Genomic DNA, 25,346 nt, shown 5'->3' with positions numbered 1-25,346 from the left:
AAAAAAAAAAAAAAAAAAAAATCGCGGGTAGAAAAGGAAGGAAAAGTAACTTTTGTGAGGAAAGAAATGGGACTCCTGAATGAGAAGTTGCTATTTGTAGGAAGAGAAACGTCTTCCAGAAAAAGAACATCTTCTTCTCCTGCTCCAAAATTCCATCATCTTACTGTGATTTTCAGGAGATGAAAGAAAGAACATTTCTTAAATACCCAAGAACTTCTTAGTAACGAAAAAGGTTTTGGGGGCCTCTGACAATCACAGTGTTAGAAGAGACCTACAAAGAATTATAAAAAAAAGTCCATTTTCAAATAGATACTTGTAAAAGACATAAAATGCTAGAAACCTAGCAGGAAATCAATTTTTTTTGCCTCGATTTTCTAATTCTACCCATTGACAAGTCATCAGGATCACTTAGGGATCTTTTGTTTGACTGAAGGCTAGTATACCTTAGCTCTTAGAGTTACGCCATATTCATTTTTAGGAAAATAATGACTGCAAAGAGAAACAAACTTGGCTGTAGAATCCTAACAGATTGTACCCTATTAGAGTTACGCCATATTCATTTTTAGGAAAATAATGACTGCAAAGAGAAACAAACTTGGCTGTAGAATCCTAACAGATTGTACCCTATTAGAGTTACGCCATATTCATTTTTAGGAAAATAATGACTGCAAAGAGAAACAAACTTGGCTGTAGAATCCTAACAGATTGTACCCTATTAGAGTTACGCCATANTAAAGTCAAATTATTCAAGGTTATCTGTATCAGGATGGTTTCTAAATACATAAATAATAAATATAAGCTATAATACATCTTACTTGGGGATGGAGGATGGCCAAATAGAAATGTGCTCAGCTGTAATATCATTCACAATGTCCTCCTTAGAAGAAAAAGATACATATTTTTTTAAAGTGTGATTTTAAAAGGAAATTTCTTTTAAAGATTTAATGAGATTATGAAATACTGACCCGAACATTGTGAAGTTTCACAAAGAGTGACAAAATAATAGTCAAAACCAATGGTTCCTACAAGAAAGAAAATACAGAATCCTTAAATATTATATATATTTAATATTCCTCCTTTCAACCTGAGGGATACCAAAGTATTTTCTCTCAAAAAATTCTTTCACTTTTGAAATGTACCATCTCTACAGCATACACTACAGGTCAAGTTTATTTTTAATCTCATGAAAGAAATCAAGCATATAATTGACACAAAAATTACCCTACTGGGGTACTTGGGTGACTCAGTCAGTTGACCGTCCAACTCTCAGTTTCGCTTTAGGTCATGATCTTATGGTCGTGGGATCGAGCCCTGAGTAGGGTTCCACACTCAGCATGGAGTCTGCTTGAGATTTTCTCCCTCTCCCTCTAGCCCTCCCCCTGTGAATGTGCTCGCTTGTGCACGTGCTCTCTAAAATAAATCTTAAAAGAAAAATTACCATATTTAGGTGACTGGCTTATGGTGCTCAAATCCTCAGATGACTTTTGAAATTGACTAAATGGATCTCTTTCCAATTAGTACTTCCAGCTATCTCTAAAAAGATTAACTTTTTATTCCTTACAATAATATTTAAAGGATGGAATCTAAGTCATGTCCAGTAAATAGATGTAATATTAACACTAACAAAAACCAAAGTTAGGCTTCACACATCCAGCCCTATTAAGAAGGCCTCTTTAAAACTGAAAAAAATACGTGTTCTATTCATGAAAACATGTTAAGGTAATGCAAAATAAACGTCTCCATTCAGACCAACTCATTTTCAGGAAGATCACTGAAGATAGTAAGCACATTATACAGGGCACTTAAATAATAAGCATGTAAACACTCCATTTTTCAGTCCTATTTTATGAAAATCAGCAGTAATAATTAGATCAACTTTTAATAAAACTTACCCGTAATTTTTTGATAAAAGAAAGTAGCTCGCTCCTATAAAAAACACAAATTTTGTATATACATTTACTATCAGAATTAAAAAGAAAGTAAATTATAGATGGTTTATTCCTAACTCTCCAGTTCTACACGTATGAAAGAATGTAATGTTCTATTATCATACTAACCTAATAAAACTCAGTTTTAATCATATCTGACTTCTTCAGTACAATGCAATCATAGGCATCATTGATTCTGAATTCTGGTAGACATTAAATGATTAACAATCTCTTAAAATAACATAAACAGAAGATATCTCCAAAGGTGGCCATGTCAGTCCAGAGATCAGTACCAGAGAACTCTAACACTGTCCATTTTTTGATATACAAAGATAAAGGTCGATGTTCTTGAAACAGTACAAACGGTACAGATAACAACTCAAGAAATAAACGGATAGAAACATACCGATACATTATACCTAATGTAGATTCCCTCTGTTTTATTAAACTAACTCTGCCATCATTTCCTCGTTTGTGTTGGCTGGACACACTACAGATCTGAACAACAACTTCCCAGAGGTCTTTAGCAGTCCGTCTACTTTCTTTAGGGCCAGGAAGTTCCTTGCATGTAGCGGCTAAAAGCTGTCCAAGCTATAACATGAAAAACAGAAAATACACAAATAATTTGTAACAATACCAGAATCACCGATGTAAGTTCTATTATTAAGGCACACCTGAAGAAGGAAGGATAACCACCCAAATACACCAAAGGTACTCTATACTGTGCCTTCCATCCACCCACAGAGGAATTTAGAGCTCATTGTTTACTGACAGATAGGAAATCTGAATGGGGAAGAGGATGCTCTGGTTCTGCCATGTTATAAAGCTCATTTTTTCTACACAAAGTCTAATGAGGACAAAAACAAGTATAGTCTAGTAAGAACAAAACTAAGACAAAGCAAAGAGGTATGTGATTTATTAAGGGTAAGTGTGGGGGGGGAACCAACCTGGCAAATAGTATGATCCCACTTAAAAGGGGTGGGGGGCGGGGTGTGTGTGTGTGTGTGTGTGTGTGTGTGTGTGTGTGTGTAATGGAATGTATATACAGGGTTAACTGTGGTAAAACCCAGAGAAGCAATTAAAATAGTGCTTTAACTTCACACACATATACTTAAAAAAAAATTTTTTTTTTTTTAATGAAAAGGTGAGAGGAGAAATCTGGAAACTGAAGTTGGCAGAATAAGGGAGTAAGATTTAGAACCACCTTTGTCTAAGAAAAATGGCAGCCGCTGACCGGGGCTATTGCAGATGTGAGAAGGCAGAAGGAAGGACGGATACTGAAAGTGAATGATCTGAATAAAGGAAGCCTTAAGGACCAAATATGCAAGAAGAACCCATAAAGAGTGGAAGGGCTGAAAGCAAAAGGCAGAGAAAAGGCAGGCCCAAAATGTAGAGGAAAAAATTGGCTTAAGTCAAATTCAGCATTTCTTTCCCTCCGCAATTTCAAAACAAGAAAGGGCCCCTCCTTCTTATTAAATCTTATAACGTCATTGCTCTTTTAGAGGGTGAAATGGCAAGGATAATTTCAAGTCCATCAGGAAACCCCAGATCCCTTACTGGACCTAGAAAATATTCATAATGGGGTCCCCACTGCTTAAGGCAGTTTCTTTAAGAAGGTGGCCATATTATGAGAAAGATGAAAACTGATACTTTCCCCAATTTTTTTATACTAAAAAATTTCAAAAACAGAAAATCTGTATAGTTCAATACCTGCATACTTGGACTTATTGTGAATATTCTGCCACACTTACTTTACATGTCTACATGTACTGTTTGTCAACTAGTAAGCTGCAGACACCACACCTCATCCCTAAATGCTTCAAGAAGTATCTTCTAAGGACAAGAACATTCTCCTATGTAACCACAACTTGTAACCACTACTCCATGATCACACCTAAAAAATGTAGAACACTGGTGCTTCCTAAGGTAGTAAAAATGACGTAAAAACCCTAGCTGTGGGGCGCCTGGGTGGCTCAGCTGTTTAAGCTCAGGTCATGATCTCAGGGTTATGTGATGGAGCCCTCATAGGACTCGGCGCTGGCCGTGGGGCCCACTTAGGATTCTCTCTCTCCCTCCCTCTCACCGCCCCCTCCTACCCCCACACCGCTCGCACTAACAAAAAAACCAACCCTAGCTGTGCTATGTGAGTGGAAATCAGGAGTCCACAGTCTAGTAGAACATTTCATCTTGCATGCCTACTGAATGTAAGTCGGCTCTGACAACCAGGCCCACCATACATGCAGCGTGGACGGCAGCGCAAAGCAGGGCCTCCTGTATGTAGCTCCTGGTCTCAAGTCATTGTCTGTTGTCAAGAATCACATGCTTAGTTGAAGCTCACTACATTAATTTACTTGAAAGTAAAACCTTTCGGAAGTCTTGGGCCCCGTCCAAGTCAGAAGAACATGTGACTCTTGATCTTGGGGTGGTGAGTTCAAGTCCCATACTGGGTACCAAGATTACTTAAATAAATAAACTTAAAAAAAAAAGTCTTACACCCCAAGTCGACTGAATTCCACATTCTTAAGCATCTACTATGTGTGAGCACCAAGTAAAGCACTGAGAATATAAAAAGTAACTATCAAGATTACACAGTATAAGTGCAACAAAAATGTATGTCCATGTCTCAAAAGTAACAGGACCAGTAGCACAGTTCACAGATAACAAGAGGAGAAAGTGATTTACTCATTTGCAGAGAAAGGAATAAGGCAAAGCGTCAAAGAAACCACACCAGGAGCGCCTGGGTGGCTCAGCTGGTTAAGCGTCTGCCTTCAGCTCAGGTCATGATCCCAGGGTCCTGGGATCGACCCAGCAGCAGGCTCCTTGCTCAGCGGGGAGCCTGCTTCTCCCTCTCCCTGCCATTCCCCCTGCTTGTGCTGTCAAATAAATAAATAAAATCTTAAAAAAAAAAAAAAAAAAGAAAGAAACCACACCAACAGGCGAAGGGGGAAGGGCATCCGGCTAAATGACCAAGGGCACGTGCTTAAGCTCTGAGGCGGAGAAAGCATCCTGCGCAGAGTCCCGCGAGTACTCGGCGCACGCTGGTACCACCGGCACGGAGCTGGCATGGAAGAGCAGGAGACAGCAACCTGGGGAGGAAGCACCTGACCCTAAAAGGCCTTGCAGGCCACATTAAAAACCTTGGTCTTTACCCTGTGCTATTACTACTACTACCAGTCTTTTATAACCCAGGTGTCCATAAATCCTGCACACTTTCCAGTATACTATATGCTGCCTCCTATCCGGATCCAAGGGGGGAGACTGTACAGTTCTGTATTATTTCAAAATGTTACACGCTTAAAATTTTTCCTTTTTGTGATTACAGAGTATTCATATAAATAAGAAAATATGGAAAATAAAACTGATTAAAATCACCTAATATTCCATTATCCAGAGATAATGACTGTTAATATCCTTCCAGACTTCTGTACGCATATGTATACATATTCCATGCGCCAAATTCCAAGTTTGGAAACTGCTCCAAATTATAGCATTTTCAAAACAAAGTCCCTTACTCTAGACTTCCTTCTCGGATTCCTTCTTCTTTAACACAGACAAGGGAGCAAGGGGCTAACTAGGGAAGGGGACACACAAACCCTAACCAGATGAGATGATGAGAAGCCTCAGTGACTCTTCACCAGCTATTCTTTATCCCTTTGGGCCAGATCAGGGGGACTGCAAGAAGCAGTGAGATCACCCAGCCCAAGGTCAGGGAACTTGCAGCACGGCACCCTGTGCCCTTCCACACTGCAAGCCCTCAAACATGCACCTAGTCCTGCTGCGGCACCAGCTCCACAGAATTCATTGTGGAGAGAAGCAAAGAGAAGCTACTGTACTGTCCTGAGCAACAAGCTAGGATCCTAAGTGGAAATATCTTGGAACAAAACGGTTCTCTCATCTGAGTGAACAATAAATTTTAGGAACAATTGTAGAGAAGACAAAAAGGAGGAAAAACCTTACAAAAGAAATCAGTAAACTTTCAAAGGGTTGAAATGAAATGAGCTCAGTTTTTAAAAAGACATACATGAAATTAGGAGGAAAAAACAAATAACCAAAGACAAACGTAAAAAAGTGACAAGAGTATTGTAAGGGTTCCCAGATAACCATCGATTTAAAAGACTATGTACTAAAGATGAGAGCAGATAAAGAACAAAAAGTATACAAACAATAAGGAGGAAATCTGAAAAACCAAATGTACACACAGAAAAATGTTAACCACAAAATGTTATTTTAACGATAAGACCAGAAAGGGAGAAAAGCCCACTGTTTATTCAGGGTATACATAATATTTGCACAAAACAGACACAGTCTTAGGGAAAACTCCAGTCTTTGTGTTTTCTCCACCCAGAAACATTTCCAGTTGCACAGGACAGACATAACTAAGAAAGGAGAACAAACAACTGAGCACCAATTCACTGAAGGAATTCTTTCACTGGGGTGTAATGACATATACACTAACAAGAATCAGGCCCAAATCTAGAGGAGGAAATAGGCTCTAAAGAAGGTAAGGTGCTCAGATGGAAAACAGCTGGAAATGTACCCCTCACAACTCCACCAGTTCACACACAGGTATGCCCATGTATTCCAGACCTTAAAACTAGAGTTTGATTCTTTTGATCAAAGAAAAGCTGACTAACCTCTCACTAGCTTAGGGTTATACCAAAATGTTGTCTGTTAACTAATTTTTGCTTGTGTTCTCATGAACGCAAAACTATACTTTTAACCACAAACAACAAAATTTGTCCAATCTTCCACTGTATTATAGAAATTGGACAAATTCCCTAAGTCACACAGATCTAAAGAAACAGGGGCACCTGGGTGGCTCAATCAGTTAAGCATCTGCCTTCAGCTCTGGTCATGATCCCAGGGTCCTGGAATCGAAACCTGTGTTGGGCTCCTTGCTCAGTGGGGAGTCTGCTTCTCCCTTTCTCTCTCCCTCTGCTCATGTTCTCTCTCTCTCTCCCAAAGGGAAATAAACCTTAAAAAAAAAAAAAAGATCTAAAGAAACAGGTACAATAATCCCAGCCCAATAATCCCTTTATTTAGATTAAAACACAAGTTACCTTTACATATGGATTATTCTGAAGCAGAAACGCGGGAACTTGCAGGGTAAGGTATTCATTTTCCCTCCAGTTTAACATAAAAGCAACACACTCCTCCGCAATCACTTGACGAAGAGGAATATCTAAAAAGCCAAAGAAGAAAGCAGTTAGAATTACCATCATAACACTAAAATGAGAACAAAGCAAACATGTACTAAGATTTCAGTGGAACAAATTAAAAACAACAGTTACAGATGGAAAAATTCCAACACTTTATATTTTTCTCTAGAAGGTTAAGGTTTCCCAACAGATTGCGTGGTCCCCACTACTAATCAAAAGAATCATCTACTACGAATACTTTCCATGGCCAACCCCCTACTGAGGAAGTCCACAGTTACCTGTCCTCCAGAACTTTGTAATTCAAACAAGCAGAGAATAAACACACAAAACAAGTATGATAGTACCATATAAACTTTTAGCATATTTAGAGTATAGAAATGGCTGGGGCGCCTGGGTGGCACAGCGGTTAAGCGTCTGCCTTCGGCTCAGGGCGTGATCCCGGCGTTGTGGGATCGAGCCCCACATCAGGCTCTTCTGCTATGAGCCTGCTTCTTCCTCTCCCACTCCCCCTACTTGTGTTCTCTCTCTCGCTGGCTGTCTCTATCTCTGTCGAAAAAATAAAATAAAATCTTTAAAAAAAAAAAAGAAAAGAAATGGCTAAAAATATTTAAAATTATAAGAAATCTGAGTAAATGTACCATTTTAAATATTTCTTCTGATTAAAACGTAATAAATACTCCTCAGAAGCAAGTCCTTCACTTTCAAAAAAATATTTACTGTACCAAAAACAATTTTAAATAAAAAGTGATAAGGAAAAAAAAAATCACCCAGAATTGTTTTGGACAAAAAAAGAAAAAGAAGAACTGCTGTGTAATTTCCCTCGAAATATTAAATATACCTTAATATTAAATATGTTGCAAATTTTCATAGCTCAAAGTATATAATATTCAGGTTTTAATGTACTTCAGCAAAAAGAAAAATTCCAGAGAATGCTAAATAACAATGTTAACTTAAAATAGGGAGAGTTATTAAACTTTTTGAGTATGTATATTTATATTTTAGTCTTTCTAAAAAAGACTGCCTGTGGCTCTTAGTTTGTATCTCACCTTAACCAAAAAAGGATCTGAAAGGACAAAGAGAGTTATAGGAACACAGCAAAATATACATTTGCATCATCATCAAGAAAGAACAAAGAAGTGAAATTAGTATCCCCAATGCATGCAGGCCATGGAGTTCTTTACATTTTGCCAAAGGCAGATCACACAGCATTTGGCTCTAAGGCTTCCTTTATTCACTCAGCACTCCCCAATAATATATGGTTTTTGTTTTTTTTTAAGATTTTATTTATTTATTTGACAGAGATAGAGACAGCCAGCGAGAGAGGGAACACAAGCAGGGGGAGTGGGAGAGGAAGAAGCAGGCTCACAGCAGAGGAGCCTGATGTGGGGCTCGATCCCACAACGCTGAGATCACGCCCTGACCTGAAGGCAGACGCTCAACCGCTGTGCCACCCAGGCGCCCCAATATATGGTTTTTAAAGATAAACTAGAATCTCGGGAGAATTCTGATAGAGCCTGAAAAGCAGTGATTTGTAGATTAAACTTCTCTTTAAGCATCTGCAATGCAATTAATCATTATTTCTAAATGTAGAGTCCTATGCTGTAACAGGCACCCAGAGGAGGCCTAGAATTCAATTTTGTTGAAATCCTAGGAACATAACAAAGACACGCCTCAACAGAAAGTAAGTTGTTAATACGAAGGTATTAAAAGTTGGGGAATTTCGGGGCATCTGAGTGGCTTGGTGGGTTGAGCGTCCAACTCTTGATTTCAGCTGGGGTCATGATCTCAGGGTCATGAGATCAAGCCCTGTGTTGGGCTCTGTGCTCAGTGGGGAGTCTGCTTGAGATTCTCTCTCTCGCTCTGCACCCGCCCTCACTTGTGCACGTGCATTCATGTGCATGTTCTAAAATAAATCTTTTTTTTTTTAATAAAAGTTGGGGAATTTCTCCCAAAAGACATCACTGGTTTTAGAATAATTAACCTGGGGGCGCCTGGGTGGCACAGCGGTTAGGCGTCTGCCTTCGGCTCAGGGCGTGATCCTGCGTTATGGGTTCGAGCCCCACGTCAGGCTCCTCTGCTATGAGCCTGCTTCTTCCTCTCCTACTCCCCCTGCTTGTGTTCCCTCTCTCGCTGGCTGTCTCTCTCTCTGTCAAATAAATAAATAAAATCTTTAAAAAAAAAAAAAAGAATAATTAACCTGTAGCCCTTATCTATAAATGGAAGGTTGGATCTGTTGTCAATTAAGATCACCTAATTCCTATTCCTGATAGTAGAGCCAGGCCAATCCACCTTACACCCTCTTCTACAGAGGGCATGCATCTAATTTGATCAAAATTGGCCCAATAACATCTTTAAAAAAAAAAAAAAAAACAGGGAGGAGGGGCACCTGGATGGTACAGTCAGGTGTCTGACTCCTGATTTCAGCTCAGCTGGTGGAACTGAGCTTGTGCTGGGCTCTGCACTGGGCATGGAGCCTGCTTTTCTTGCTCTCCTTTCTCCCTGCCCAACCCACTTCCCCATGCTCTCTCAAATGAATAAACCTTAAAAAAAAAAAAAAAAGAGGGAGGAGTATGCGGCAGATGACACCTTTTGGCACCCCTCCCCCTATCCTGACCCATGGAGAGACCATCCTAGCCACCCTGACTCTCACAATGGCAGTGGAGTGCAGAGCTGTCAGGGCATCGAGCCAGGAGTCTGCTGAACTCAGGGCCCTTAGTCTGTAATTGAGGCTCAAAGGCAAGGCACTGCGCCCGCGCTTGTTCCTTGTAACAATAAATGACATCCTTGCCTTTCCATTTAAACACTACTTCCAACACAAACTATGGGACAAGCAGCTGAACATTCAACAAGGTAAAAATTTACATAATTTATGTGTAGCACTATGAGTCTTGGACCAAAAACAAAACAAACAAAACAAACAAAACTAATGTCAATTTCAAACTACTTAAAGGTCAAAAAGGTAGTACAAATAGACCTGTGCTTATTTAAAGGCATTTCCATCTATTTCAAAGAGTAAGAGCAGACGCTTAACCAGCACTGATGGATTCAAATCACTGTTCTGTCTCTTACTGCGTGACTTTGGCCAAATTCCTTAACCCTCTGTACCTGTTTCCTGATTTATGAACAGGAATAATTAAAGTAGCTACTTCACAGAGCTACCATGAGGGCTAAATGAGTTCTGTGCCTAAAGCTCTTACAACATCTGACATGCAGCTAACACTCAGCAAACGTTAGAATTTTAAAAATTCCTTTTACTTTTCATTTTAGAGAAATCATATACGAAAAATCAAACTTCCACCTTTAAAAAGAAAACACACCCAGCAGCATGTGTCAGTTGATAGTGCCAGTATACTACTAGTCAATTTTTCAGACATTAAAGGGCACTCACACATTAAAGCTCAAAGGTATTCTCTCAATAGAGTGCTAAAAGCTGTATATCTGTTAGAAATCAGAATATAATAACAAATTAATCCAAAAGACCCCAAAGGGCCAGAAGCCATTTCTGTTTTGGCACATTACTAACACCTTCCTCTATACTTCAATTTTACAGCTTTAAATGTATACAAGTATGACTTAATTGTTCTAAATATTACTAAAACATGTAAAAGTAAACTGCTTTAACGAAGATTTACTTACAGAAAAAATTTATATAAGTTCCTTTTCATAACATATTTACACTTACAACTGGACACAGGTCTGTTCCTAAAGTGAAGGGTTCCTGACACACTGGCAGCCATTTTGATGATTTCTATGACGGTAATGAGGAATTAAACGTTCAACTTATATCTACAAGGACATTTTAATTCTTTGTTAAAAGAGTATCTTAGGGGCGCCTGGGTGGCACAGCGGTTAAGCGCCTGCCTTCGGCTCAGGGCGTGATCCCGGTGTTATGGGATCGAGCCCCACATCAGGCTCCTCTGCTATGAGCCTGCTTCTTCCTCTCCCACTCCCCCTGCTTGTGTTCCCTCTCTCACTGGCTATCTCTATCTCTGTCGAATAAATAAATAAAATCTTAAAAAAAAAAAAAAAGTATCTTAAAATTGTAATATAGTTTTGTAGTGTGTTGAACAGTGTTCCCTCAAAATCCATTTCCACCTAATACCTGAGTTTCCTCACTTGGGAACAGGGTCTTCACAGATACACTTAGTTTAGATGAGATCATACAGAATTAGGACACACCCTAAACCCAATGACTGGTCCCTTTATAAGAAGACACACACACAATGGGAGGAAAGCCATGTAACAAAGGAGGCAGAGACTGGAGTGTGAAGCTACAGGCTAAGGAATGCCAAAGATTGCTGGCAGCCACTGAAGCTAGAAAAAGCCAAGAAAAGATTCTTCCCCAGAGCCTTCAGAGGACACCTTGATTTCAGATATCTCGTCTCCAAAAATGTGAGAGAATAAATTTCTGCTGTTTTACATCATTTAGCTTGTGGTACTTTGTTATGGTAATCCCAGGAAATGAATAGTTTCCTACATGATCTTCGATGTTCTCAAGAGAACCCTGAATCTGAATTGTTTTAGGAGAGCAATGATTTTTTTAAGATGGCAAAAAGCCAAGAAAATTTTTTAAGATTCTTCCCTACAATTACTTGAGTACTGCATTTCTGAAATTTGGCTTTGTGAACATCTTACCAGGAAGCCTCATTTCCAGATATCCCCGCACCCTACTAATAAGATCAGAAGGAGGCCTCTCTCCTGATTGCCCCGTTCCAGCTTCATGTGTATGAATATCCAAAAGCAGCATCTCATTTAGCATGACCTGACGAAGTTTCGGTGAGAACTCTGTTACCAACTCCAAACAAGCAGCAAACAGCTGTTTGGCATGGGAAAAGTCCTATAGAAAGAAATAACAGATCACTGGATCATTCTTCCTCTGGAATAAAAAAATGTGCAGCTTTATGAGTACAAAGAGAAGAATTAGTTTAAATGGTTAACAATGGTTGTCTTGGAGAGTGAGGCTAGATTATCTTTATCATCTGTCACTGATTTATTCTGATAAATACTTAAATCTTTCATAATTAAAAAATCCAATAAATAGTATAAAAACATGCTATATTACTAAACAAGTTTTACATAAACTGTAAAACCAAAAAAAGCTTTTACATAACTTATATACATATATTCTATATATAAGCTATACATATACACACACATATATACACATATACATACACAAATTATCCATGTCACTGTATATACAGAATGCATACGGATTCTATGACAAGTACTCTACTACACTTAGGCTATTCAGAATTGGGTCTTACACTGTTCAACAAGGTTTCACACTCTAAAATCTTTGCACACGACCTTACTAGTTCACATAATTGGCTAATAAATCAAATAAATTCACTACAATCCAACCCTTTTCTTACATATCTGCTTCTAATTTTTTCAAAGAGTAGTCTTCGTTCGTTCATTCTCTCTCTCCTCCCATGTGCCTTGTTGACTTCTACAATCTGGCTCCTATACCCATCACGATGAAAAAAATAGTTCTTACTAAACAAAGATCTTCTAATTGTGCAACCTACTGAACACTTCCTAGTTATCTTACAGGACTTAAGGGCCGTATCCTGGTGCTACCCACTCCCTTATTCTTGACAGTCTCTCTCTCCCCTTGGCTATCATGACTCCACCTCTGTTTGGTCCTCAGACTCATCATGCCACTGTTTCTTGGACCTAATGTTGCATCCCCTAGATCCTGTATACTCTTCCTGGATGATCTCTGAGGCCTCCCAAATCTGTATCTCTAGCCCAGACCACTCCCCAAGCTTCAGGCTGTTTCCCATTACAGGCACAAATTAACCACTGTAAAAATGAATAATCAATCCTTCAAAAATGTTTTTCTGCATAGTCACTTACTGGCATCCAAAGCAGAAAGCTGAGCATTGTTCTCCATTCTTTTCTCCCTCTTGCCTTCCACAGCACATCAGTAAGCAATCAATTCTAGATTTTACCTCCTAAATGTTTCCCTCTGTTCTCTCCTATCCTTTCTAACATGTGTGCCACTTACTAGCTGTGTGACCTTAGACAATACCTTTGATGCTGATTTCTCACCTATAAAACTGAGCTAACACCTTCTACACAGTAGGGGGTGTGTGTGTGTGTGTGTGTGTGTGTGTGTGTGTGTGTGTGGAAAATAAGAATAAATATATATGAAACCTGCAGAAGAGTCTCCATGCCCAATAAATTTTAGTTATTTCAGGGGTGGAAAGAGAAAAGCTGCCAATGACATGCCCCCTATTATAAACTTTTCAACAGCTCCACAACTGTCTAGGGCTGTATGGTCCAAAATGGTAGCCACTAGCTATATGTGGCTACTGAGCATGTGAACTGTGACCAGTCCAAATTGGGAAGTATTTTAAGTGTAAAATAACAAATTTTGAGTGAAAACCTAGCACACGCATTTAAAAAAAAAAAAAAAGGAAGAAAGAAATCTCAATTTTTATATTGCTTATTTGTTGAAACGATAGTTTAGATATACTGGGTTAAAATGTATTAAAATCACTTTTGTACTTCTTTAGGTATTTCTAAAAATGTGCTACTGGAAAATCATAAATTACATATGTGGTTTGCATGTTATTTCTATTGGAAGTGTCGGTCTAGAAACAGTTCTCAAACTTTAGCATGCATCAGAATTACCTGGTGGGCTTATTAAAACAGACTGCTGGGCCCTATCCGAAGTTTCTGATTTAGTAGGTCTAGGCTGAGACCCAACATTTTGCATTTCTACCAAGTTTCCAAATGTGGCCAATGCTGCTGGTGTGGCAATCACACTTTGAGGACCTCTGGTTTACAGCACTATCTACAAAAGGTTCTTTGCTCACTATCCTCTTAAAAACAGCTTTACATAAAAATTCATATCAGGAAGTGAATATTTAAGCTTAGAAATTTTTTTTGGAAGAGTTTAAGGAGATACTAAAGTGTAGTATAAATACAAACTTTTTGAATAATGAATTACACTATTTTTATTTTAAAACATACATGCATTTAGGGATAAATCTAACAAAATACATGTAAGACTTGCACTAAAAATTATAGAACTTGATGAGATAAAGATACAAATAAATGGAGACCTAAGTAAATGAAGACATATTAAGTTCATGGATTAAGAGACATAATATTGCCATCAATTTCAATTGTCCCCTGATTTATAGATTCATTGCAATCTGAATCAAAATTCCAGCAAGCTTTTTTTTTTTAAGTAAACACTGAAAAGCTGATTTTAACATTTATATTAAAAAGCAAAGGGGAGGGGTACCTGGCGGGCTCAGTCAGTAGAGCATGTGACTCTTGATCTCAGGGTCATTTGAGCCTCACACTGGGTGTAGAGATTACTTAAAAATCTTAAAAATAAGTAAATAAATAAAAAGCAAAGGCGGTGGCGGGCGGGGCGGGGGGGGGGAGCACCTGGCTGGTCCAGTCAATACAGCATGCAACTCTTGATCTTGGAGTGGAAAATTCAAGCCCCACATTGGGCATACAGTTTATTTAAATCCTTCTAAAAAATAAAATAAGCAAAGGACCTAGGATAGCCAAAATCACTTTGAAGTACAATAAAACTGGAGGACTTGACAGCACTTGGTTTCAAAACTTACTATAAAGCTCAAGTATGGCTCCTCCCCATCTTTTTAAAGTAAGCTGGAAAAGGACAATTGTGAAAAGGGAAAGGAATGTGAACAGAAAACATCAAGAGATGGGAACTGTAACAGTATTTTCAGGCAGATCGATTTTAGGTATGAGAAGAAAAGCTGGGAACTGCTTCCCTTAAAACTAGGGTCTACATGCTGGACTTCTAGCTAGAAGACTGCTGATCTAGAAAAACCAACCACCTTAACAAAGCTCACAGAGTCTGTATGGTATGCATCTAACTTCCCCCTCCAGCCTCATCATGGCCTCCCCTTACATACCAAATGGCAGTCTAACATCAGCTTACTGCTTCCAGGCCCCATGTATACCATCCTTTTACTTCTCTTTGAGCTTTTCCACAGGATGCCATCCTTTTTACCTTGATAACTTATTCACGCCTCCAGGCTTAGCTCAGGATTTCTGCCTGAACTAAATTTGGAAATGCCAACTTTAACCTGCCTACAGAATTTTCTGTACTACTACTTGCGCAATTATACCATCTTGTATCATTTAACATTTCACTTCTGTCTCGACTTCCCCAATAGATTACAAACTCCTTATGTAAAACAAACTACAAAAGTAATTTTAAGGTATTTGGAACACAATTTTACTAAATGAACCCTAAAAGACATAATAATTTTTCATGGTCTCTGTATTTTTTAAAAGGAATGGAGCTGTATCCATATATCCAAGACCACTTTGGTACAGTTATGAGGGTAAAGGAAAAAGAATTAAAACACCTTTTAAAATATACTTTTTTTTGGGGGGGGGAACCTTTTTAGGCCTAGAACTATACTTTAAAATTAAGAAAATATGGGAAATTCTGATTCCTGGGTTTTATGATAATATTAATAAAGCGTTTTTGTTTTTTATTAGGTCAGATCCTGAATATAAAGCATATTCTTAACCAGTAGCTAATGTACACTTTTACTCACCTTAACAGTACTGCAGTGTAAACCTTTGGCCATGAGAATGTAAACCAAATCTCTTGTTAAATTGTCTTTAATTCCCAGGATAACCCCACTATACACAGAAGGTACTTCCCACTAGAAGAGATAAAAATACGTAAATACACACACACACACACACACACACACAGAGTCAAATCTAGGGGAAAAAAGCCAAATCTAGGGAAGAATCTTTCAATAATCTTCAATCAAGGACTTTAAAAAGTCCTGCAAGGGTCACTTTTGTAGGAAAAGGAAAATGACAGCCATAATGAAATGCTAATCAAAACGAACATATTCACTACAAGCCATTAATAAATTAAATGGATTGGAGCTTTCTAAAGGATAATCTATAGAAAAAAAAGCCCTAGGAGTATATGTATTAATTTATGTGATCGTCACCGAAATACTATGAAGTAGGTACTATTATCCTCATTTTACAGATAAGAAAAATGGAACACACAAATGTCAGATAACTTGCCCAAGAATGATTATATAGCTAGTTAAGTATAGAGACTGGGATTCAAACTCACGCAGTCAGATCAAAACTCTCTCTCTTTACTATGCTATACTTCTTCATCTATAAAAATGAGCACTAATAATAACATTAACAATAATGGAGCCCAACACTAATGTTCAGAGAAATTTTTCATTTCACTGAGCTTACATGTTCAAAGTCCATAAAACATACACAAATTTCTGGCTGCTTTTTTACTACATTTTCAGCAGAGAAGTATGCAGTGAGTTAGAAGAACTGCCATACTATTTTAATTTCTCCCATCTATGTGCTATCTCCCTTTTATCTTTAGCTACATTCCACTGAAATGGTGTTCTAAAAGTTATTTTCATGTGCACTTTGCATGTAGGAAAGCTTTTAAATAGATAACCCCAGAAACAGGTAAATCCATTCATTTTTAAATGAACACATAAAGCCAAAAATGTCCTACAAAGTTTTAATGAAATTAGTTCCAACCTTCAGGCTTTAGACTTCAAGAGGGTATTAATAAAAAGAAAAATACTCTATAAGCACATGGCAAGTAGCAGCTACAGGCTGCAGAAAGAATATTCCTTATACATATACCTACAGCTTTATTTAAAATATACGGAAATGCTTTGACAATAAACAGGACATAGACTTATTTTTAGAGATTATGGAGACTCTCCCCCCACTCCTGTGCATACACTCTAACAAATAAATAAAATCTTTTTTAAAATAAATTACATCAGAAAATAAGTGTAATTTTCTTATCTGTTCTTGACAAAGGGTTTCTAACCTTGTTAGACACTGTCCAGAACTGACGCTCTGAAGTCATACCATGTAATTCAATTAAAATCTGTCGAATCCTCCAGGGATCCACTGACAGTATCAGCTGATGCTCCAACTGACCAATGTTGACACTTGCTGAAGCTAAGAAAGAAGAGATTTCCATTTTACTAACGACTTAATTCAAAGAAATCCTCAATCCTACAAATGTGAGAATGATAATTTGTTGAGAGATTGTATATGTTTGTTAAGTATTATAAGTGAGAAATAGCTCTCATCTTCAGAACTCATTCAACATAATGTAAATTACAGATTAATTTTATCCTCATACAGAAAACCTAAGAGTTTGTATTAAGTCTGCATTTAATAAATAACTAGAATGAAAATATAAACAAAGATAAAAACCAGTAACTGGTTCACAGAAAAAACTAGGTGGGATATATGGAAAAAATTTATGCAGACAGTCTTCTACTTTCAAACATAATGTGTTAATAAAGGTATGTGTAAATACATTTTTGTTTTAATAAATACTAAAAATGTGTTTAAAGGGAGAGGAAGAGAAGGTGGAGACACTGTCTTCCCAGAAAACCAAGAAGGTCATTAAAATCCCTAATTACAACTCGACTTTCAGATGTAGTCTTCATTAACCCATTCCCAGCATTTTAGGTCTTAATGTCATTTTCCTAGTGAGGTTCAAAGCAGCTACAATTTTGTTTTTATTAAACCAAGTGAATTCTTTCTCACCTATATTAAGCTTTAAAGCTTATGCTTATTAATGAAGAGCACTGTATTTTCTACTTGTATTCATAAAATAAAAGCAAAAAATGGAAGAAAATCGTCAAATAAATAAGGCAAAAAGAGCAATGTTGCCAAAGATGAATGCTTAGCCAGCAGATAGCATCACACAGTGCTGTAGGCTGAAATGCAGGAGAGCCTGTACTTTTTGTGAGTCTCAGGACCCTTTACCACTCCCCACCCAGCTCTTATTTTTACCTCCAAGAACACAGCAGCAGCAGCAGAATCACCTTGGTCTACTTCCCCAGCTAGAATCTTGTATGTAACTAGGCCTCAATCTCCATTAACCACAGACTCAGCACAGTTCGGCACTTAATGCTTAGACAGAAATACGACTACAGAAGACTGGTAAATTTCTAATTAATTACTGACAAATATAAGTTAAAACAAGTGAGAGGGCATCCTCAAATACACTGAGGGGCAGATATAATAGAGGGGCAAAATGTGCCAACATTTTCGCTAGCAGACTAGAGAGCTAACCTGGGATATCATAAAATGAAGTTACAGGTTTAATGCACAGATTTACTCTAGGGGATCTCTTCCTCATCTGATCAACAAGTAGCTTTCGTTCTTCATCTTTCAACAATGTAATGAAAAGCTCATGTGAAGAAATCATGAAAACATACTGCAGATCTTCCAACCCCAGACACACATTCCTAGATCAGTAAAAATATTATAAAACAAAAAAAGTTTATAATTTAGTTTGGGAAAAACAATCATATAACCAATCTTTATTAATAAACAATTTAACAAGCTACCACTTCATAAACTGTATAATATTTGAAATAGATTTTAAAAATATTTTGGTCCTTATTTAAAATTGTGATGTCCATGTCAAAATATACAAAAAGAGTAACTAATATAAATCCTAAGTTTTGTGTTACTACGCAAATCTGAACTTAACTGGCTCTCAAATGACTGCCTGGTTATAAGACATGCAGGATAAATACAAAAAGTAATGAAAGTTATCTTTCTCATAGGACTAACCTGAAAGTTAAGGGGGGAAAAAAAAAGGCACTTACTTTAGAAAAGCAGCCATGTTTCCTTTCAAAGAATCTGAAGCTTTTTCTAAATTTATTGATCTTGAACATACCTAGGAATTTGAGTAATTTTTATTTGAATACTGGCACTTTAAAAAAACATACCCTACAGTTTGCAGTTTACATTTAGCAACAACCAAATTCTCCTTCTTCAGGCACATATCAATCACAGATTTACCTAAGTAATTTAAAAGATGAGACTGAGTAAGAATCATTATTGGGAGAGGGAGTGGAATGTGATCATTTCAACAACTGCTGGTATTTACATGAAATAAAGAATAACCTACCTAGCATGGTACAGAGTTTTCCCAGAATGCATAAAGTACATTAACCAATTCTATGAGGTGATAAACTCTACAGCAGCTCCAGTCAGAAAAGTGAAAGAAGATTCATCTGAGATAGCTGCATGATCAGTAAAAGCTAAAGTATACAGAACCAACGATTAAGAAGGTATCCAAGGTTTTAAAAATATACAGTGAAATTAAAGAACAAAAACTAGTTGTGGAAATATTAGTTACCTACAAATAACAGTCTCATAATATTCTGAGTTTATTCATCAGATTAAGATTTCTCCCACAGATGACTTACAAGGAACCAAAATAAAGCAATCAGTATAAAAGTCCCTAACCTATGGAAATTGTCAAATATTCCCTAATACGTTAACAAAAAATACAGAATGTTCATAGCAGCATTACTCATAATAGCCAAGAACTGGAATATCCCTAAAGTCCATCAATTGATAGACACACAAAATCAACTATATCCATTCAATGGAGTACTATTCAGCCACAAAAAATAATGAAGCACTGATATATGCTACAATACGGATGAACCTTGAAGACATTTAGTAAAGAAGTCAGTTAAGGGGCGCCTGGGTGGCGCAGTCGTTAAGCGCCTGCCTTCAGCTCAGGGCGTGATCCCGGCGTTCTGGGATCGAGCCCCGCATCAGGCTCCTCCGCTATGAGCCTGCTTCTTCCTCTCCCACTCCCCCTGCTTGTGTTCCCTTTCTCGCTGGCTGTCTCTCTGTCAAATAAATAAATAAAATCTTAAAAAAAAAAAAAAAGTCAGTTAAAACAAAAACAAACCACAAAGGGGCGCCTGGGTGGCTCAGTCGTTTAGGTGTATGATTCTTGGTTTTGGCTCAGGTCATGATCTGGGGTCCTGGGATAGGGCCCCTGCACTGGGCTCTGCACTCAGTGTGGAGTCTGCTTGGGATTTTCTCTCTTTCTCTGCCCCTACCCCACTCACTCTCTCTCTAAAATGAATCTTTAAAAAAAAAAAAAGGGACCACACATTATTTTCCTTTATATGAAATGCCCAGAAGAGGCAAATCCAAAGTTAAAATTAGATTAGTAGTTGCCCAGGGTTAAGGGGATTGAGGGAAAATGAGGGAGGACTACTAATGGTTAAGTTTTGTTGTGGGGTAGAAGAGGGAGGATGAAAAATTCTAAAACTGACTGGAGGTAGCAGTTGCACAAAATCTATGAACATACTTAAAAAAAAATCACTGGATTGTACACTTTAAATGGGTGAATAGTACGATATGTGATTATACCTCAATAAAGCTGTTATTAAGGGGGGGGGGATGAGCACCTGGGTGGTACAGTCAGTTAAGCGTACAACTCTTGATTTAGGTTCAGGTCATAATCTCAAGATTGTGAGATCGAGCCCCACATCAGGCTCCAAGCTGGGTGTGGAGCCTGCTTAAGATGCTCTCCTACCTCTCTCCCTCCCTCTCTAAAAAAGAAATATCATAATTTTTCAAGTACCATGCTCAGAAACAGCATTGTAAAAGTACTATGTTCAGATGAACAAATTATTAGCATACAGCACATCTGAACACCTTGATGTACAAAATACTTACGTCGTAATAATTTTGCTCCACACTATAAACAGTAACAATCTTATAATAAGTAATACCTGAATATGCTTTCATGATAGCTTATTCATACATAGTGATGCATTGTACACATGTCATGAAACTTAGGGAACAGGTGTTAACTTCTGATAAGCAATATAATAAATGTGTTAATGAAGCTCAATTCTTAAAACCTATTAGGCTCAATTCTTAAAACAATTAAAACATGAAATAGGGGACATCTCTATAAATGCCGTAAACATTTTTTAAAGATTTTATTTATTTAAGAGAGCCCGAGCGGAGGGGGTGGAGGGTGTATGTTGAGGGCAGGGGTAGTGGGAGAGGCAGACTCCCCAGATGAGCAGGGAGCCCAACATGGGGCTCAACCCCCGCACTCTGAGATCATGACCTGAGCCAAAGGCAGATGTTTAACCAACTGAGCCACCCAGGCACCCCAATGCTGTGAACATTTTAAAAACTTAATAAACTTAAAAAAGTAGATAAAGTGGGGGTGCCTGGGTAGCTCAGTTGGTTGAGCGTCTGACTCTTGATCATAGGCTCAGGTCTTGATTTCAGGGTTTGAGTTCAAGCCCTGCAGGCTGCGCATGGAGCCTACTTCAAAAAATAAATTCTTAGAAAATAACCTCCTAAAAATAACAGAAAAAATAGACTACCCCTATATCCACCGATGAAAATGAAGCAATGCCAGAAATCTTTCCTGAGACAAAAAATCTCCAGGCCCAAATATTTCATTGGTAAGGTCTACCAAACACTTAAAGAAGCAATGAATTTGTTTTTATGGGAACTTTTCCAGGCAAGGAAAAAAGATACCCCAATTTATGTATGAGGTAAGCATGACCTTGGTACCAAAATCAAAATAAAAAAAAATTGATGTATCAATCTCATACATGAATGTAAAAGACCTTAAAATATTATCAAACTAAATCCTGCAATATATATTTTAAAAAGATAACATATACCTAAAACTAATACAATGCTGTATGTCAATTATATCTCAAAAAAAAGTCATGACTTAGATGAGTTTACTACAAACAAGTCAAGGTAGTTTAACACTTAAAATTAACATATTTCTGCAGCCACTGCAGAAGACAGAATGGAGATTCCTCAAAAAGTACAAAACAGAACTACCACGTAATCCAGTAATTACACTACTGGGTATTTACGCAAAGAATACAAAAACACTAATTCGAAAGGATATATGCACCCCCATGCTTACTTCAGCATTATTCACAATAGCCAAACTATGGAAGCAGCCCAAATGTCCACTGACAGATGAATGGATAAAGAAGATGTGTATATACACAACAGAATATTGCTCAGCTATAATAAAGAATGAAATCTTGCCATTTGCAACAACGTGAATAGAATGAGAGTATTATGCTAAGCAAAATAAGTCAGTCAGAGAAAGATAAATACCATGTAATTTCACTCATATGTGGAACTCAACAAATGAACGAAAGAAAGAGACAAACCAGACTCTTAACTACAGAGAATACCTAGATCTAGACTACCAGAGGGGAGGTGGGTGGGGGGATGGATGAAAAAGGTGAAGGGGATTAACAGTACATTTATCTTGATGAGCACTGAATAATACACGGAATTTTGAATCACAATATTGTACTCCTGAAACGAATATAACACTGTACGTTAACTGGAATTAAAATTTTTAAAAATTTAGGGGCGCCTGGGTGGCTCAGTCGTTAAGCGTCTGACTTCGGCTCAGGGCGTGATCCCGGCGTTGTGGGATCGAGCCCCACATCAGGCTCCTCCGCTATGAGCCTGCCTCTTCCTCTCCCACTCCCCCTGCTTGTGTTCCCTCTCTCGCTGGCTGTCTCTATCTCTGTCAAATAAATAAATAAAATCTTAAAAAAAAAAAAATTTTTTTTTTAAATTTAGAGCGTCTGGGTGGTTCAGCTGGTTAAGTGTCTGCCTTTGGCTCAGATCATGATCCCAGGATCCTGGGCATGTCTTGGGCGCCCTGCTCAGCAAGGAGCCTGCTTCTCCCTCTCCCTCTGCTTGCTGCTCCCCCTGCTTGTGCTGTCAAATAAATAATATCTTGAAATTTTTTATTTTAAAAATTAATGTATTTCACCAGACACTGAAAGTGAAAAATTAAATTACAAGAGCATCATGACAAACAGAAAGCATTTAATAAAATCTGAAAATCATTCATGATAAAAAGAGATGAAGTACAACATTCACTCATGATAAAAATCCTCAAAGTCATTTAGAGGAAATATACCTCAACATATTAAAGGCCATATATGAAAAATTCACAGCTTAACATCATCCTCAATGGGGAAAAACTCAGAGCCTTTCCCCTGAGGTCAGGAACATGAAAAGGACGTCCACTCTCACCACTTTTATTCCTCACAGTACTGGAAATCCTAGCCACAGCAATCAGACAACAAAAAGAATAAAAGGCATCCAAACTGGTAAGGAAGTAAAACTTTCACTATTTGCAGAGGACATGATACTATATATATAAAACCCGAAAGACTCCACCAAAAAACTGTTAGAAGCGATAAACCAATTCAGTAAACTTAAGTAAAGGAGCAGGATACAAAAATCAATCCACAGAAATTTGTTGCATTTCTATACTCCAATAATGAAGCACAAGAAAAATTAAGAAAACAATCCCATTTACAACTACACCAAAAATATTAAGACACCTAGGAGAATAAACTTAACCAAAGAGGTGAAAGACCTGTACTCTATAAAACACTGATGAAAGAAATTGAAGAGGACACAAAGAAATGGAAAGAAATGTTCATGGATTAGAAAAACAAGTATTGTTAAAATGTCTACACTACCCAAAGCAATCTACGCATTAAATGCAATTCCTATCAAAACACCAACAGCATTTTTCATACAGCTAGAATAAACAATCCTAAAATTTGTATGGAACCACAAAAAACCCTGAAAGCCAAACCAGTCTCGAAAAAGAAAAGCAAGGCTAGAGGCATCAAAATCCCAGATTTCAACTTCTATTACAAAGCTATAGTAATCAAAACAGTATGGTAGTGGCACAAAAATAGACACATTAATGGAACAGAACAGAAAGCCTAGAAATCAACCCCAAATTGTATGGTCAATTAATCTCTGACAAAGCAGGCAAGACTATCCAATGGGGAAAGACAATCTCTTCAACAAATGGTGTTGGAAAAACTGGACAGCAACATGCAGAAGAATGAAATTGGACCACTACTGTATACCATACAAAAATTAACTCAAAATGGATAAAGACTTGAAAATAAGACCTGAAACCATAAAACTAGAAGAAAACATAGGTGGTAAGCTTTTCGACCTCAGTCTTAATGATGTTTTTTTTTTGGAGCTGAATCCAAATGCAAGGGCAACAAAGCAAAACAAAAAACAAACAAATGTGACTACACCTGCTTCTGCATAGCAAAGAAAGCCATCAACAAAATGAAAAGGTAGAAAATAGTTGCAAATCACATATCCACTAAGGGGTTAACATCTTATAGCAATGAAAAAATCAACTATAAATGCATATAACTTGGGAAAAAATCTGATAAACATATTTAGTGAAGGAAAATGAATACATTTTGTATGATTTCATTTCCATAAAGTTCAAAACAGGCAAATTAAAGAATATTCCTTAGGATGCATAAAAGGAGAACATAAATATATTCTTTAGGGTACATAAAAAACTGTAAAGAAAAGCAAAAAAAGATTATCACAAAAGGCAGGACAGTGGTTTCCTGAAGGGGATATGGAGAGAGTTTGGTAAAGGGCATAAAAAGGACTTCTAAAGTGTTGGCAACCTTGTATTTTTGGAGCTAGGTGGTATTAATTGTGCTTTATATATTTCTCTCAATGTGTGTTACATTAAGACAGTTAAAGAGGTAGAAAGAGCCAACACACAGATTCTGGAGCTCACAGAAGTGGTTATGATTTGGGAATGTTTAGTCAACAGGTGACTGAAGCTTTAAATAAAAATTAAAAAATGGTATGAGAAGATGAGTGAGCCAAAAACAAAACGACTGTAAACAGAAACACTAAAGGGAGAGCAAAAGAGACACTGATGAAGGACCAAGGGAAACCCAGTAATGGAGAACTAGCAAAGAGCTCTAGCAGAAGATAAGGTCAGAGAGTGCTGTCACTAGTAGCCAACACTGGCAAGTCAGATGGAGAGAGAAAAGAGGGCACTGTATTTGCCAACTGAGAGATCACTGGTAAGTTTACAGCAAAATTATACACCAAAAAGGGAAAAAATGTCTTACCTCAAGAAGAAAGTCTATTTTCTCTTTATTAGGTCTAAGAAATAGCTGGTTAAATTGAACACTAATCGCTCTACCTTCCAATATATCACGGACTGTGTTACAGGCACAGACTTTAAAACAGATTTCATCTAGAGCTTCATTTCTGTAGAATACAAAAGTAGATCCACTAATACATTCTTTTTAATAAAAGAAAGGTATATATTACAAAACCAAATTCACAAGAATGAGTTATTTATCCTTGAGATTTTAGGTTATTCAGGCGCATGTCAAGGGTGGGGACAGAGAACAACAGAGAAGTTTTAAATCTCTCAAGGGACGATTTAGTTACAGCTTAGGTAACAGAACCAAATTGTGCTGATTTTTCCCAAGTGCTTTTAAAATGGATTAGATGAACATTAAAATGGCTCCTCTGGCTGTGTTAATTTCCCATTTACTAATAAACGTGAAATTATTGTCAT

General features: G+C 37.5%; 1 protein-coding gene across 5 annotated transcripts in view; it reads right to left on the bottom strand.

The window, feature by feature from the left end:
- INTS8 (integrator complex subunit 8) overlaps positions 1 to 25,346 on the bottom strand; it is a 53,106-nt gene that overhangs the window by 13,080 nt on the left and 14,680 nt on the right. For all 5 annotated transcript variants that reach the window (XR_004627846.1, XR_004627845.1, XM_034668325.1 and 2 more), the window contains 11 exons: positions 24,889 to 25,030; positions 18,745 to 18,815; positions 18,203 to 18,378; positions 16,938 to 17,071; positions 15,652 to 15,762; positions 11,723 to 11,924; positions 6,989 to 7,110; positions 2,335 to 2,519; positions 1,893 to 1,926; positions 966 to 1,022; positions 816 to 877 (listed from right to left, as the gene is read on the bottom strand). Coding sequence is in view for 3 of the 5 variants with exons in the window: in XM_034668325.1 (XP_034524216.1) it covers positions 816 to 877; positions 966 to 1,022; positions 1,893 to 1,926; positions 2,335 to 2,519; positions 6,989 to 7,110; positions 11,723 to 11,924; positions 15,652 to 15,762; positions 16,938 to 17,071; positions 18,203 to 18,378; positions 18,745 to 18,815; positions 24,889 to 25,030 (1,296 nt within the window). In the remaining 2 variants the exon portion in view is untranslated. The remainder of the gene's footprint in view (positions 1 to 815; positions 878 to 965; positions 1,023 to 1,892; positions 1,927 to 2,334; positions 2,520 to 6,988; positions 7,111 to 11,722; positions 11,925 to 15,651; positions 15,763 to 16,937; positions 17,072 to 18,202; positions 18,379 to 18,744; positions 18,816 to 24,888; positions 25,031 to 25,346) is intronic.

This window comes from Ailuropoda melanoleuca, chromosome 9 (genome assembly GCF_002007445.2).
Source record: "Ailuropoda melanoleuca isolate Jingjing chromosome 9, ASM200744v2, whole genome shotgun sequence".
Classification (NCBI taxonomy): Eukaryota; Metazoa; Chordata; class Mammalia; order Carnivora; family Ursidae; genus Ailuropoda; species Ailuropoda melanoleuca.
Note: the sequence above shows the minus strand (reverse complement) of the source record. Positions and strands in the feature narration are given on the sequence as shown.